The sequence below is a fragment of the Lactuca sativa genome, chromosome 5 (genome assembly GCF_002870075.4).
Source record: "Lactuca sativa cultivar Salinas chromosome 5, Lsat_Salinas_v11, whole genome shotgun sequence".
NCBI lineage: Eukaryota > Viridiplantae > Streptophyta > Magnoliopsida > Asterales > Asteraceae > Lactuca > Lactuca sativa.
Window position 1 is genome coordinate 260693436 of NC_056627.2, and position 18165 is coordinate 260711600.

An 18165-nucleotide genomic window follows, 5' to 3' on the forward strand; every position below is an offset into this window, starting at 1 on the left:
GATTGCGATGTCTTTCAGTTCTTGCTTTTTGTCTACCACGTGAGGTAGGAATGCACAGTACTCCTTGTGAAGGTATTTATGTGCCTTGATGCAAGAAATGATCTGAAGGTTCGTTCCAAGTTTGTCGCCATAAATAATAAGAGTTTCATTAGTTGGCAAGTTCAAGAGAATAACTATTTCATAGCATAGGACGTTGGCATGGTTGGGGCACAACCAATCCATACCTATTATGACGTCAAAACTTTTGATAGAGACCGACATAAGGTCTATTGGGAAAGATAAGTCATTCAAGGTAAGGGTACGTCCTATGTATATATCGTTGGTGGATTCAGATTTCCTATTAACCATTTCTACTGTGAAAGTTTCATTTAGTGGTTAGGAGTTTTGATTTAGTAGATGTTCAAGATTATGGCTCATGAAGCTCCTCTCAACACCACAATGAAAAAGAATGCATGCATAAGTATTGTTGAAAAGGAACTTACCCGTGACCACTGTAGGGTCTGCTGCTGCTTCTTCGTGAGCCAGTCCTAAAATTCACCCAACCCCATCGACATTTCCAGCTTTTGGACAATCTCTATTGAAATGCCCCACATCCCCGCATTGGTAGCATGCTCGACCTACTCCAGCGGCAGGTACTTGGTTAAGTGGTTGAGGTGGTGTTTTACAGAATCGGGCACTATGCCCTTTCCTGTTGCAGTTACGACACTGCATTTCTTGACAATTTCCAGTGTGGTGAAAATTGCACTTGTTGCATTTAGGGAGGCTACCAACATAGGGCTTAGTTGGTGTTAGGTTATTAGGGGCAACAGCAGGCACAATAGCAGGTATGGTAGTAGGTACAGTAGTGGCATGGATTGCCACTACTTGTTGCTTCTTTGAAGGGTCCAGAGGAGATTTTCCCTCCCTTTTGTTCCAACCCTTCTTCTTGCTATTGTTGTTGTTCTCTTTAGGTTGTTCTAGGGCAGTAAGCACAGAGTTTTGACAATTTCCGTGGTCAATAAGTGATTGTGCCAGTTCCATGGAATTGTCAAAGGTAACAGGCCTAGATGCAATGACACTTTCCTGTATGTGGGGCGACAGTCCCCAAATATACCTTTCAATCTTTTTGCTCTCTAGAGCAACTATTTCTGGACACAGAATCGCCAAGTCACAGAACCGATTAATGTAAGTTGTTATGTCTGCACCAGCCATGGTAGCACCCCAGAGTTCTTGCTCAAGTTTTTGAATTTCCCCTCGCGGACAGTATTTGCGCGTCAACATGGTTTTTAGGTTCTCCCAGCTTATAGTATTAGCCACTATCAAAGTCAGTGACTTCACATGGCCATTCCACCATGTTAGGGCCCAATCTGAAAAAGTACAAGCAACAAATTTAACTTTGATACCCTCTAGACAGGAGCAAATTTCAAAGATTGCTTCTCTCTTCTCAATCCACTGCCTTAAAACCATCACTCCTCCAGTTCCATTAAAGGTCATGGGTTTGGCATTCGAGAAGTCTTTATAAGTGCACTATCGCGAGTGCTCATGACCCTCGCCGTGGTTAGAAGGATGTGCACCAGCTCCCGACCCACTAGCACCAGGAGTATTGATATGAGATATGGAAACCGCTATACCCGTCGTGACCGCTGCTTGAAACATATCGACGTCGTATTGAGGGGTGGTGGTGGAGGTGGCATCGGTGCTTCATTTCTATGTCTTGGATTTCTACGAGGAGGCATCTTTTCCTATAAGAATTAAAAGGTAAAAAGATGGTAAGATATCAAGAAGGAATATGAATTTGATATCTCTGAACTAAACACTTAATCAAATATGGTTGTTGTAAAGGATTGGAAATAGAAATCTATTGTAATTACAACTTGCAATAGGATGATTATGAATTTGAGTGGTTATTTTTCAAAGAGTATGAAAATATATGTCGATTGTGTTGATATATTAAGTATATGTAATCTGAATACTTGACCTTAAAGCAGGTCTATAATATATCACAATACTGGGAAAGCATCGACATCAAACCGACCTACCGAAAATAAAATTTTTGCGGTCGTATTGAAAAGCAGGAAAAATAACACTGGATCATATATGTAATCCAAAACTTTGGAATAGGATGTTTATGAAAATTGTAATAACTCTTGTTGAAGTAAATTGCTTATTATTTTATTGATACTTGGTTTTGTACATATCATGAAAAGTATTCTACACATTAAGTATATTAAACAAGAAAGTAGAAGTAGTGTAAACACTATTTGCGGCGATTGCTACGACGGTTGTTGGGTCCTGCTTCATCCTGCATTTTCCAGCGCCTTTCTTGTGCAGCTTGATGCTCTCTCAATACCCTTATCTCAGATTGAGCAGCACTGAGTTGCCTTTGAAGGGCTTCAGTATGATGCTAGGTGTCGTCCTGCATTTCATCAAGACGAAGGATATGTGCAGTGTTAACCTGTGCAACCGTATTTACTTCTAGGATTCGATTGATCGCAATCCTCGCTTGATCAGCTTGGCGGGCTATTCTATTTACTATAACTAGAAGAGTTCTATCGGTTGTTGCTCCTCTAGAGGCGTTATAGAAACCTCTTTCCATTCCGTAAGGAGGGCGTTGGCCGTCTTGCCGACTCCAATGGTTTATATATTCGCCCCACTCGGGTATGGGTTCTGCTTTGTCTTGTCTCAGGGGACGTTCCCCAAGGTTGCAAATTAGTGGTTCTGTATCTGTACCACTTGATTCGCTGTCCTCAAATGGTTCTTCATCTGAGTCTTCTTCTGGATCCTCTTCCAGATCCTCCACTACCCATCCTTCATTACCATGATATGGAAAATAAGGGTCCCCTGGTAGATGATATCCTGTCATTGTGTCTGTATGAGAATAAGGTCATCAGAAATGCCTGAAAAACTAAAGCATATCGATGTTTAAAATATTATTATAGCATTTCATGTTCTGTTCTAGAGTTTCTTCTGTAGTTGGTAAGTTTTACACATGTCACAACACTACTATCACTCCTAAACACATGTTGGTCATATTTGAAATCAATATAGTTGATCAGGCTATATTAATTCTAGATATGATTACATAACTACCCAAGCTTGACCGTAATGTTCAATATCCAAATACTTTTAAGTTCTTATGACTATGTACTTGTAGGTATGAGTGTTAGTATACTTCTTGTAAAAATACTTAATGTTTTAAAAAGTATACTTGTAGTCAGAGCTCCTAGCCCTAATGCATTTATAGTTTGTATATCTATTATGGATTGATATACTGAGTTCACTATAAACAATGCTCTGATACCAATCTGTCACACCCTCAAACCAGACAGCGGAAACGTTCGGGGGTGGAGGACTTCATTTATAGTATCACAACACATGCATCATAGTAATCAAAGTACAAACCATTGTATTTAAAAAGTATAAGTATATACATGTGTTCAATCAATGTATATTGAAACCAAAATAGTTACACAATAGAAGAAAATATGACTCAAAATAGCTCTATCTTCTCAAAAAGCTCGGGGAGCACCTGTTTATTATTTCCCTGAGAATACAAATAATTTGAAAAGAGATTATCAACAATAAGTTGAGTGAGTGCATAAGTCTTTATGTTTTGAAAGGATGTCTCTATATCTTGAAAATGAGAATTGTTCCATTAAATCACATATTTTCTGTTGTATATGAAAAGTAGTTTTATTTCCATAAAACCGTTCTATTTGTAAACCAATGTTCTGTATTTGTAAAACTTGTAACTGAGAGTGTGCCTGGTTTCACCAGCTGTTATTGAAAACTGTAATATACCATTGTACTTTGTATTTTGTAAACTGGTACTTTGAAGATGTACTTACGTTTAGTTGTTTATACACTAACGTGTTGTTAATATCTTTTTAATGAGTTATTATAACCATACTGTGACTGAATGCCATGAAACAAACGCTTTGTAGGCGTTTAAATTGTTGATGAAAATTGTCACTCATTGGCGTGTATGCTTAACTGTAGCTAGCAGTCTGAGTGTGGGGTTGTCAATCCCAAAATAGATCTACACACACCTTGTTTCGATCCCCGGACTAGAGACTCTGGTTATAATTATCTTGACTTTAACTTGGTTGTTTAAATGAATTTAAACAACCTGTATTGAATGTCTCATAAAAAAACATATAAACGTTACATGTATAATGAAAACCCAATCATTCTGAAATAAATGATTGATTGTATGTCCGTGAATTTGTATTCTTGATATGTATTTGAAAACTGTAAACCCTTGATTTGTTTTGAATCAACCCTTTGTTTCTTGTAAAACAATGTATTATAGTATACTTGAGTCATGAATTATTGTTCTTTGTATCATAAATTATACCTATTATAATTTATATGTACTTTATGAATTGGTATTTATCTATTTTTGCATGTAACCCCTTGTTCAACATGTTACAAGGCTAATTAAACTGATGAAATAACTTTTATATTTATATACATATTCAATTTTATATATAAGTAAAATTTAAACGACTTTCAGACAAATAACCGATGCTATAAGTCCACATCCAAACAAGGAAAATGACCTAGAATGATTTATTAGTCCTAAGCCTTTTAAATCTTATATATATATACACACACACACACACATACACAAATACACAAATATGAATTTTTGGGAAGAATATAAGATTATAAAAGAGTTCAATATTTTAAGTATTTTTGATGCCTTAAAATCGTTTTATCGTGATTTGAAATTATTTATTTGTAACACAAAGTTCTTGTGTTATACTTGTATTTCCCCCCTTAAAACAATAAAAATTATGAAAATATGGGGGTATGAACTCACTTGATAAATGGTGATTTGGATAGCGTTTCGTTTCCTGGAAAGGAGTTAATTTGGTGAAAAATTGGTTTTAATTAGGCAGAATTTTGACTGGAGAGAGGTTGTTTTTCTCGGGAATCTCGTGGCTTCGATCTTTGCTTAGAGTTTGAGATAAGATATCCGGGATTTAGGGGTTGTATGTGAGTTTGTGGAAGTGAAAGAAGTGTAAATATATGGTAAATGGGGTGAAAATGTGTAAAAATCCAGAAGGTCTAGCATGCCTTATATAGGCCGAAGCATTGGATCCGAAGCAAGGGGAGGCTGCCGCGTGTCGGACAGGTGGTGAGGGGATAGGCTTCGATTCGGACAGGTGGATCGGAGGTGTTGGCTTCGGATTGGACCGAACTTCGGTCGAATGGGAAGAGGGCGCGTGTCCAAGGGGTTTCCGAGGGGTGTGGTCCTGCGAGGATGTCGGCTGCCTATTGGACCTCGGCTGCGGTCCAATCAGAATGCGACACGGAGGAATTCAGTTCAATCAGAAGGTGACAGGTGGAGGCCTCGCATGCGAGGTGACGTGGCCGAAGGTCAGCCATGCGAAATTTCCCGGTTTTCAACATTTCTCGATTTTTAGGCCAAAAACTTGCAAAAATCATAACTTTCGCATACGAGGTCCGTTTTTGACGTTCTTTATATGCACACGTAGGTAAAATTATACTCTATGAGTTTTGTATAGACTTCGTCGGTAAATTTTGACTTTGTTTTTAATATTATTATTTTTAACAGACCGGGACATGAAAATCCGTTAAAAATTCATAACTTCTTCATCCGATGTCCGTTTTTGTCGGTTTTTTACCGTTGTAATACTACTGAAGAGACCTTCAATTCTCATTTAGGTTGTGTCGGCTAAAAATCACTCAATCTTTATTTCGAGTTTTTAGTTGTACACTGCTATACTGAAACTAAGAAAAATCATAACTTCCTCATACGAAGTCAGATTTTGGTGTTCTTTTTATGAAAGTTCTCGGTTTAACATAAACTACAACTTTCATTTAGATTGTTAACGCTAAAAAGCCTTTTATTGAAAATTCAGTTTTTACACCGAACAGTGTTTTGCCTGTTTTTTCGCAGATCTTTGATTGGTCATAACTTCTTTGTTATAACTCGGATTTTAGTGTTCTTTATATTTTTGGAAACCTTATTAAAATCTTATCCACTTGGTTCATCCCAATCGAGATTTTTTAATACTTTATTTTTGAGGGTCAATTATGTAAATATACACAGTATGCTAAAATTTCTCTTTATTATTTTAAAAAGAAATACAAATTGACCTACATTATTACATAGGTTTGAAATAACAGTTTGTTATAAAAACTAGTCAAAATCCAGAAGTTAAAACTAGCCAAAAGCAACAAAATGAAATTTGTAGAGAACGACGAGACCTACAAGGATATATAAGAGTCATAAAAAACGGAGTCCATACATGAGAGTCAGAAATTTTCAAAGATTATAAAACATCCTCTTGTGCACCCGCGCGCAGTGCGCGGCGTGCATTCTGACACTCCGATCCTCCATGATATGAATGATGTGACACCATAAGAAGAGGACATGTTTCAACACTGGTGGTTCACGCGCACTGTGAGGCGTGCATCTCAAAAATACCCCCTATAAATAGTAGAATCAGACTAATCCTCTCCCACACCTCACTCTCCCTCAATGTTTGTGCAAATGAGTCATGAATGCCTCTCAAGTGTTGGACCTCTCGGTTTTCTACCCTACATCAACTGTAGCACCTAAGTTGCTAGGTATGAAGCTAATGATTTAATCAATTTTAGTTCCATAAAAAGGTGAAGGAGGGTTTGTGAGGACGTTGGGCGTACACTACGTACACACGTTGTACTCCTTGCATGCTCGTCATCGGGGTGATCTCGGTGTACGTGGGTGTACTCAAGCTAGGGGGAAACCCTAATTTCTAGGGTTTGCACCCTAGTTAAAGACCTTAAGTTCGTAAAGTCCATTACCCTTTCAGCCTCCATTGCCCTTTTAGCGCCAATTTTGAACCCTAGCCTTCTTGAGTGCATTTTTTCAGCTTACCTTGAGTGTTTGGGTGTTCTTTCGTGGTTTTGAAGAAGAAGGAAGTTCGGGGAAGAAGCAAAGGAGAAGAAGGAGCTTGTAGATCCAAATTTTGTGCACCATTTCTATCCTATTAAAGGTATAAAGTTTGAACAATGGTCATTTTATGCTTAAATCTAGGGTTAGGGTAGATTTTAGCATCTTTTTGATCCCATAACTTGGTTTGATGGAGTATAAGCTGCTCCAGGCTATTTGAGTTGTCCTTTTGGACTCTTATAAGTCTATGAAGTCATAAAAATATTATCTTAGAGGATAAGACTCAACCATGCATATGCTAGTGACCTCCTAATTGAGTTAGAGGGCTTAATTCATAGTTTGAGCCCTAACAAGGAATGCAAAAGCATAAAGTTCACAACTTTATGGATTAAGCCGCTATTATGAGTTGGATCTAAGTTTTTGACTGACCAGTACATTGGATATATTCTAGAGTACGTTACGCGTACTGAGCCAGTGCCCCAACTTCCATATCATCCACGTACGTTGTGTTGGATTAGATGTCTAAGCCCATAATTATTACTGGTATGTACTCGACCCGAGAGTAGCATGGTCCATTTGGGTTACATAACACCAGGACAATTTGTTAGGATGGACTCTTGAGAGAAGGTTATATATGATTTATTAATATATTATGAGTTCTAATATATTAATATGAAATCATATGTTTTAATTAGTATTGATAAAGAATTAATTTGGAATTAATTTAGTGATCAAAAGAGACTAATTAAATCTATGGGGACTAATTATGGTAATTAGTTATATTTATATGTGTTGGGCTTATGATCCATGTTGGACCAAGTTTATGTATGGACACATAAAGAGTTGGGTCACATGAACCATGGATCATAATACCCATGGGTATGGATTTGGGTTATACCCATAACCCTTGGAATCCAACATATACATATGTAATCCTTAGCCATAAAACGCCTACACACATATTCTTGGAGTTCATGAGGTGGTTTCGATTCATGGAGATTCTCTCTCAAGAGCCACCTTTGTCCAAGGTGAGTTGTGAGCCATTTGAGGGATTCATACTTTTGGTGCTAAGCTCTTAAGGCCAAATACAACAAGGTTTCAAGCTACATAAGAGGTATGTCATCATAACTAGTATTCCATATTATTTATGTCAATTGCATGCTAGTTATAGGCTTAATGCTTTGGAAATACCATTACATGTATAATTAGAGAAAACATAGATCCAAGGCATTTAGGGTTGTATGTGTACCATAGGATGTTGTAGTATACTAAACCCAACACGTTGGGCGTACGAGGCATGTACGCTGCACATACGATGTATGTGGGCTTGCAAGACGTTTATGCTTGTGTTTTGGTTGGGCTTAAGACTTGTTTAGGTTGAGCCTTAGGCCCACCTGTTGTAGCAGGATATTTTTGGGCTTAAGGCCATGTTGGGTATTCTTGGGCTACATTAGGCCTTAGTGGCCTTGTAGTTGGGCTTGGATGCCTTTTTAGACTTTGTATGGATTTGGGCCTTGGAGGGAGAGAGGCCCAATGAGGCAAGGGTATAGAATCCCTTTTTGCCTAAGTCAAGAGTTAGGTTTTGGACTTTCGAGTTAGAATGTGGCCTAATTTCTAATTAGGGTTTTATGGTTGTGCATTAGGGAGAGGATTTCGTGAGTTATCCGTTGAGTGCGATTTGATACCTTAATTCTGAGGTGAGTATGATGTAGTGTGATGATTGTCTTTGCGAGTCATCTGTTGGTCGAATACACCAATGGCGGCCCACTAGTTTATGATGCAGTGTAATGATTGTCTTTGTGACAATTGTCAGTTATGCTTGTATTTGCTTGATGACTCTGTGATTCCTGTTATGATTTTTTGTGGTAGTGGTAGGGGTGAAATAGACCCGGTATCCGGTTTAAATAGACCGACGGGGATTGCAAGCAGCTAGATATACTTGAAAGTATCCGGTTGAAATAGAATGAAGGGGATTACAAGCACCCAAATATGCTTGATAGTATCCAGTTGAGATAGACCGAAGGGGTAGTCAAGCACCTAGATGTGCTTGGATGAATGTTGTTTAGTATGTTGTATTTTGGAGAAACTTACTAACCTTTGTGCTTACAGTTTTCAGTTTATGTTTTAGGTACTTCCAGTTCGAAGGGGAAGGGCCCGACTTGATCGCACCACATCAGCCTATGGTTTCCGCATTTATAGATTTTCGGAATTTGTTATCTGATAACATTTTATTATGATACTCTTTTGACTATTTTGATATTAGTATCGTATGATTTGAAATGAATTTAAAAAAAATATCCGTGTTTTTGGATTGTTACAAGTTGGTATTAGAGCCATGGTTTGAGGGATTCGGGCATACTCTTGGGTGTGCCTGGACTCAAATTGAGGGTTTTGGTAGCTTTTCCAAAAAAAAAATGAAACATTTTAATCTCATGATTTTTAATAAATGAAAAGGGGTGCGATGCGTGCAATCAGCCGAGCTCAAGTAAGCCTTCCAAAAATACCCATACAAGTTATATGTTTTATGCTATGATATGAGAATTGCATGCTAGATTAGGGGCTAAGTATCTACTCAAAATTGCAAGATAGAATTTGTAACGCCCGCAGATTCGGGCCAGTCAATATAGAGACAATAAGTGTCAAAAAAGACTTTTCTACAAAACATTATTTAGAATAAATAATCTGAACCAAGTTGTAGAATATGTCAAAAGGGTTTCGTACATATAAAGAACGCCGAAATCCAAGTTATAACGAAGAAGTTATGGCCCGTCGAAGTTCCGCGATAAAACTGGCACGACACGGCACGATGTAAATAGTGATTTTTCGATAGAGCGATTTTTAGACTTAGTGATATGTGTATATCTACATATATATTTTACATCATATATGAATATTTTATGCTATATTTATGCTTATTATAGAACAAAAGGTACTTATTATGTTTAAAATTTGTTATGTAGCATAAAGACATTTTCGGGAGCAATATGGAAGTTGGAAGTCGGAAAATACGAACTTAGACAAGAAGAAGACACAAGAAGGATGTTGTTGGACAGCTTGACCCCTCATCAGTATTTTTGCCATATCTCATGACTCGTAACTCCGATTGACGTGATTCAAAATGATCTAAAAACTAGACACAATTTTAGATAACTTGTGTTTTGAGAAAATGTTGATTCTCGATAACCACGACATGGTGAGTGGAATCTTCGCGATTCTTGACGTTGGCTTCGGGAATACGGGATAAACACGAGGAACACGACGTGGTGCCTTTACCACGTCATGGTGGCCAGATTTTGGTGACTTTCTGGAGAAGCATTACGAAAAATAACCTCTGGAAAAGCCTTAGAAGAGGAGAAAATGACTGGAGCTCAAGATTTGAAGATATCTAGACAAAAACATCAATTTATTCAGTTTGATCATATTTAGATTTATCTTTATTGATTTTTTGCGTTTGATTTCTACCATGAGTAGCTGGATTTAGCTACTCCTGTTTAGCTAGATGAAGCTTCAACTTATGGATTAGTTTAATTAATTATGAATTTGACTTGTTACTATTGTGCTTGTGTTTGATTGTTAATACCTAGCATGCTAATATTTGGTTGTTTATTTACATGAATTCATGTTATGTGTAGCTCAGTGATTATTAAATTACATGAACTTGAGACCTAGTGATTTAGTGACTGAAGTAATTGAACTTAGTTGTGTTGCAGGACATAAATTATGACCATAATTTTGTTTGCATAATGAATCTTACATAGCCTATTCATAATCCATAACTGATTCTGTGTTTGATTGTGTGTGACCATGCATAGTTTTACATGAATTAGTTAAATATTAGTAAATTTGGACTTAAATTACTAATAATATAATATTAGGTAACCAACGTTGATAATCCATAATTGTTCGCTAACCATAAAGAAGAAGTGGATTCGAACTAAACGGGAGTGTTATTAGTAATTGATTCAACCTTTGTTTAGTAATTAAGTTTGTATGAACTTGCAAAATCAGATAAAAACCTTTTAAATTATTGTTTGATTTTAGATTAATTTAGAGTAATTATTTTAGTTAATTAAATATGTTCCTTGTGTTCGACCCCAACTTAGTTTACTACACTACAATCTAACTAGGTACACTCCCTCGGTGCATATTAGTTAGTTAAGTTAGTTAGGTTATAAATTTAAAACTAGTAGGTACTTTTATACACATCAAGTTTTTGGCGTCGTTGCCGGGGAATGGCTATTTTAGTTGTTAATTTAATTTCTTTAGGTTAATTGATCCTTTTTGTGGGGTAAAAACCACAAAAAGTTATTTTTCTGCATTTATTTTTTTTGTTTGATCTGTAACCAAGTCGTGGTCATCATCACCACGTTGTGTTCACGTTGCAGTTAGTTTCTAGTTCGTTTTTAGCTTTTGTTCCTTTTACGCGTGTTTTCTAGTTTTGTTTTAGCAGGAAAAAATGGGGGACATCACGAACATGTCAATGGAAGACTACAAACGACATATAAGGAACGAAAATAGATGGGGTCTTGATCCACCAAAAAGCCCAGCCACGACAAAGTTTAAACTTCCGGGGCACATTCTCAATATGCTAAGGGAAATACTTTTTTATGGGAAGGAGCACGAGGACGCTTATGATCATATAGAAGAAGTGGTGGAGATTTCACATTATTTTCGGACACCAAACGTGAGTAAAGATGTTGTGATGCTTCGACTTTTACTGGTCACCTTGAAGGGTGAAGCTAAGGAATGGTTAAAATCAATTCCCTTTGGAGAAATCACGACATGGGTTGATTTTAGGACTGAGTTCATAAACCAGTTTTACCCCTCCTTTAAAAGTGGCAAATCTTAAAAGAAATATCCAAAATTTTCAACAATTAGAAGGGGAGTCACTATACGAAGCTTGGGAATATTACAAAAGATTGTTACGACATTGCCCTCAACATGAATTCAATGTGCAACAAGAAATCTCGATATTTTATGATGGAGTCAATGTGTGCACTCGTCAACTTCTAGACTTGCAAGGGCCCATGACAAAGAAGAGTCTGGATACAAATAAATCTTTGATTGAAGAATTCTCTAAGCATTCAAGAGAGTATCACAACTCAACGGAGAATTTCACTAGAGGAAAGTCAAGTAAAGATGGAAGTCAATATACTATCAGTGCGGTAATTGCAAAGCTCGATGTAATGGAAGAAAAGATCACAAAAATGGGTAGATCAATTCATGATAGATGTGGAGCTTGTGGAGGACCTCATTCTACAAGGGATTGTGAGGTGGAGTACAAGAGAGAACGAGACGTGAAAGAAATTCAAGAACTTAAGCATGATCTCTACCAAATTGAGGAAGTCCAATCAAAGAAAATATCTGCTCTCGAGTCAATGTTATTTAGATTCATGGAAGCTAGCGAAAAAAAGACATGATCCTACAGATGCAATACTTAGAGAATAAAAAGAATCTATTTTAAGTATTTGTATGCAAGTAGTGCAATTGACAAGGCTTGTACAAAAAAAAGCTACCAGATTCATCTTCATGAAAAATCGAGTCAATCCAAAATGCTCAAGCCATGGCCGTTGATATATAGAAGAAGAAGATTATGAATTGGTGCATATGAAGGACCTTAAAGAGGAGTCTAATCAGCCACTCGAAGTAAAAAAGAAAGAAGAAGAAGAAGAAGAAGAAGAAGAAGAAGAAGAAGAAGAGTATCGTGAAGCTTCCCAGTCGCCACGACGTGGAGGCAATGGTGAAACGTCGTGGGCAATAAAAGAAGATTATGATTTTTCTATTGTTGAGCCGTATCGACCACCTCTTCCTTTCCTATCTCATGCTAAGGAAAATCTGGTGAAGCAAGGAAACACAATGTTCATGGAGCATAAAGAACTTGGAGAGCAATTGGAAAAAGAAGAAAACCATTTGAAACCTCTAGTTTCAACGCCAATGATTTTTAAGATAGTTGCTTTTACAAGACCAACAGATCAAGTCACAGAGCTGATTGAATAAAAAGAAGAAGAGAGTGACGAATCTCATTTTGACAAGAAAAACCCGGAAAGAGACAAGGCAAAAGCTAAACACACGATAATGAAGAAAGAACCAAAGCGGAAACATAAAGAAGATGTCAACCAAACAATGCAAGAAAGTTCAAGAAAGGCATTCACTAGAAGGGTTGCTTATAAATGAGTGAGGTTCAAGATGATGGAGAATGGGGAGGTTACCCTTCCACCTGATGCAACATAGAGTGGGAAGGAATCCAACTCACGACTCTTCCAAAAGAAGCGTTTCTTGAGAGACAACCCGATTTTTATGAGTTTGCATTTTCATTTCCTTTTGATTTGTTTTAGTTTTTAATTTTTAATTTTTTGTTTTTTTTAGTTTAACCGAATGATGATGTGTTTCTCTAGTTCTTGATCTTATTTTGTAGCGTTAAACAAAAGTGAAGCAGTGAAGGAGCTTAATTAAAAGAAGTCGTGCAATTTTTGAAGATCATAATTGAAGAACAAATTTTTGAAGAAGTGTGGGGTTCTCATATAATGAAGAGAAAAGCATTTTGAAGCATATTTACTGAAAAGAATAATGGTAATGGTCTTACACATCACAAAGAGTCGATGCCCACCTGTTTCAATCTTAGAAGACACCACGACGTGGCATTGCTTTCCCACATTATGGCGGCAGTTCAACACATTTTTCAAGAATGGTTCTTTGATTTCATTCGATACAGACCATTTTCATTCACAAGAAGAAGGTCCAGAAGTACTATTTCCAGCAAGTATACAAGATGTTCACGTTTTCCACACTTTCATAGTCACTCTCGCCACTACTACCCCAGGGGAGCCTGTTCATTTTACTCCATTTTATTGCTTTATATTATTTTCTGCATACAATGAGGGCATTGTATGTAATAAGTGTGGGGTAGGGGTTGAAAAAAGTAAATTGCTAGAAACTTTAGAAAATTTAAAAATTTAGAAATAAATTTAGAAAAAGATTTGAAATAATAGTCTAAAACTTGAATCTAGTAGTAGTTTTAACTTAAGTTGTTAGTGTTATATAGGATGATCTAATGCGAGCTAAAATGTTTAATTGATCCAACGTATGTTATAGTATATTTATGGCTTCCCAAGTCTTAGTGAAAAGTAATGAGATATGAAAGGTAATCGGGTAGTTTATATGGCATAATAAGTTTTGCAGCATGTACCTGAAATCTATCCAGGAAAGCTTATGTAGTCATTGCACATAGATTAACACCTTTAACCAATAAAAGTTGAAGTTAAGCACCCATGCTTAAGCATGTAGGATTTGAGTGAAAAAGAAAAAAAAAAGTGTGATACATGTGAAAAAAAATTACCGAAAAGTTGAAGAATTTTGGAGATATCAAATATGAAGATCAAAAGATCAAAATTCCAAAGGAAAAAAATTTGAAGATACCAAAAATCATAAAGGTGGTGAATTCAAAGAAATCAAATATCAAATATCAAAGAAGTGAAGAATTCCTAGAGCTCAAATTTAGTATCTAAAGTGTAATTTCTAGATTATGTATGCTTGGGTTGCTTAACCAAAAATACCTTGAGGTTAAGAAAGAGTTCTGAGGATTGATTCGGAGGGTTGTAGAAATGAGTGTCGTATAAACTAAGGGGTGAAAAGTTCATAAGGATTGTGAGGATTTAGGAGTGGGAAGTTTTAGGATTTATAGACACAAATATATGTATTGAGGTCTTGGTATAATAGCTGAAAACGAAATGGATTGTTCTATGTGATGCTACTGATGAAGGTTTGAATTAAAAATAAATAGTTTAGCTTGAGGGCAAAACAAAAGATAAGTGAGGGGTGTTTTGATATGTGCATATCTACGTATATATTTTACATCATATCTTAATATTTTATGTTATATTTATGCTTATTATAGAACAAAAGGTACTTATTATGTTTAATATCTATTGTGTAGCATAAAGACATTTCCGGGAGCAATATGGAAGCTAGAATCAGGAAAATACAAGCTTAGACAAGAAGAAGACACAAGAAGGATGTCGCTGGACAGCTTGACCCCTCATCAGTACTTTAGCTATATCTCATGACTCGTAACTCCGATTGACGTGGTTTAAAATGATCTGAAACCTTGACACAATTTCAGACAACTTTCGTGTTTTGAGAAAATGTTGATTCTCGATAACCATGACATGGTGATCCCACCACGACGTGGTGAATGGAATCTTCGTGATTCTTACCGTTGGCTTGGGGAATACGGGATAAACACGAGGACCACGACGTGGTGCCTTTACCACGTCGTGGTGGCCAGATCTTAGGCAACTATATATATATATATATATATATATATATATATATATATATATATATATATATATATATATATATATATATATATATATATATATATATATATATATGATCGAATTGAGATACTTGGAGGTGACTTTCTGGAGAAGCATTATGAAAAATAACCTCTGGAAAACCCTTAGAATAGGAGGAAATGATTCGGGTTCATTATTTGAAGAGATCTAGACGAAAACATCAATTTATTCGGTTTGATCATGTTTAGATTTATCTTTAATGAGTTTCTATGTTTGATTTCTACCATGAGTAGCTGAATTTAGCTACTCTTGTTTACCTAGATGACGCTTCAACTTATGGATTAGTTTAATTAATTATGAATTTGACTTGTTGGTATTGTGCTTGTGTTTGGTTGTTAATACCTAGCATGCTAATATTTGGTTGTTTAGTTGCTTGAATTCATGTTATGTGCAGCTTAGTGATTATTAAATTACATGAACTTGACACCTAGTGATTTAGTGAATATTGAATTGCTAGAGCTAGGATCGACCTAATCTTAGATAAGTGATTGAAGTAATTGAATTTAGTTGTGCTGGAGAACATAAAATATGACCATAATTCTATTTGCATAATGAATCTTCCATAGCCTATTCATAATCCATAACTGATTATGTGTTTGATTGTGTGTGACAATGCATAGTTTTACATGAATTAGTTAAATATTAGTAAATTTAGACTTAAATTGCTAATAATATGATATTAGGTAACCAACTTTGATAATCCATAATTGTTAGCTAACCATAAAGAAGAAGTGGATTCGAACTAAACAGGATTGTTTTTAGTAATTGATTGAACCTTTGTTTAGTAATTAAGTTTATCTGAACTTGCAAAATAAGATAAAATCCTTTTAAATTATTATTTGATTTTAGATTAATTTAGATTAATTATATTAGTTAATTAAATATGTTCCCTGTGTTCGACCCCAACTTACATTACTACACTAGAATCTGACTAGGTACACTGCCTAGGTGCATATTAGTTAGTTAAGTTAGTTAGGTTATAAATTTAAAACTAGTAAGTAATTTTGTGCACATCACTTAGCGATCTAAACGAAAGTCATAGAATACATTAAACCGAGAGCGTGCATAAAAAGAATGCCCAAATCTGACTTCGTATAAGGAAGTTATGATTTTTCTAAGTTTCGGATTAGCAGTACACAACCCGGAGTACGAATATTAGACCGAGCAAGTTTTAGCCGACACAACCTAAACGAGAATCAGAGACCTCGTTAATAGTAGCGTAACGGTAAAAAGACAGACGAAAACGGATGTCGGATGAAGAAGTTATGAATTTTTAACGAACTTTTCCTGTCTAGGCCTGTTAAAAATATAACTTTAAAAATAAAGTCAAAATTAGCCGACAGAGTCTAAACGAAAGTTGTAGAGTACGGTCCCGCCTGTGTGTGGATATAAAGAACGTTTAAAACGAAGCTCGTATGTGAAAGTTATGAATTTTAGAAGTCGGGAAAGGAAAATGTGTGTGATGTCCGAAGACTACGCACCGCGTAACCGAGGAACGCCTCGCGTTAGGAAAGTGCCCTGTGTATGAAGATGGAGCGTGCATCGTATGCCCAATCCTCGGTCTCAGATCGGCCACGAAGACCCAACAGCTTTATGTTGGGTCCAGAAGTGTTGCGTCTTTGGGCTCGATCCTTAGCCCCATTTTCTTACCCAGTTTGGGCCTGTCCAACCGTGCTTGTTTTATTAAGGTTTAGTATTTAAGATGCATGCATGCATCCTTATTCAGTATCGCTTTTCATTTATTATTCCTGGTATTGTACTACAAACCCTAGCTCGCCTCTACAGTGGAAGTTCTTTCTCGAGCTCTACTGAGGCGTGACTACATTTGAATCATTAAGCATTACTTGATTCTATATCGTGTTTGTTTGTTTTATTGATTAACATGTTGAAGATCTAATCGATCTAAGAGTTTTTCAACTCATCAATTGGTATTAGAGCAGGAGACTGTGCAATCCATACACATCTCTTTTATTGAAGAAGATCTTAGGGTTTTCCGCTTTGATTGATATTATTAGAGTCGTCATCTGCTATTAACGTAGTTCTTTAAATATTCGATCTTACCCTAACGTTATATACGAGTCTGATCTTAAGCAGGTTTTTGAACAAACATCGTCATGTCATGGATGATTCTCAGTCAAACCCAATCAATATCTCCAACAGTATAGGATCGACGACAAGGATTCCTATATTGTACACTCAAGACTATGAGGTCTGGACGCATCACTTCGAAGACTACATGATTGGTTCAGAAGACAACAGATACTTGATCTGGGAGGCGATTACTGTAGGTCCATTCGCTCACTCAAGCACTTCAAGAATTGTTAAAACTCAAAAGGAGTACAATCAACTTGTTAATGATGTGAAGGACATACCCCAAGATGAGAAAGAAAAGTTTGTGTGCAACATCAAAGCTTTAAGGATGATTAGCTTTGCTTTACAATCGGGCATGTTTCGGTTAGTAAGTTCATGCACAACAGTGAAGGAAATATGGGACATGTTGAAGGAATTTTATTATACGAATGAAGATCTTGAGCATGCAATCCAAACATTATTGCGCTTGGAATTTGGTGACTTCAAGCAGAATCCTGAAGAGAAGCTTATTCAAGCCTTCTATTGATTTAATCATCTCCTTAGTAAGATGATAAAGCATGGGATAGAAAGGAAAGTCATTGAACAAAAGGTCACATTTATGAATGGCCTTAGACCCGAATGGATGGTTGTGGTGTCTACTGTGAAGGCACACGAACAATTCAAAGCTTATTCTTTGGCAAAACTGGTGGGGATATTAAAGTCACATGAGAGTGCTGTGACTAAAGAAACGAATGTGGTTTATGGCATGGGGTCCTTGGCTCTAATCTCCAAAGGAAAGAATGCTATCGAAGAAGAAGAAGATTTAGATCTTTCTGAATATGATCTAACAAG

At 36.4% G+C, this 18165-nt stretch overlaps 1 protein-coding gene and 1 non-coding gene across 2 annotated transcripts; both read right to left on the bottom strand.

Annotated features, from left to right (window-relative positions):
* Positions 1-534: 534 nt before the first annotated feature.
* On the bottom strand, positions 535-1020 carry LOC111878716 (uncharacterized). The gene has a single exon (XM_023875223.1). It carries the CDS (start codon positions 1018-1020, stop codon positions 535-537), a length of 486 nt encoding a protein of 161 aa, XP_023730991.1.
* Positions 1021-11727: 10707 nt separating this feature from the next.
* On the bottom strand, positions 11728-11834 carry LOC111878844 (small nucleolar RNA R71). Its single transcript, XR_002845949.1, has one exon. It is a non-coding gene; the product is annotated as a small nucleolar RNA R71 (small nucleolar RNA).
* Positions 11835-18165: the final 6331 nt, after the last annotated feature.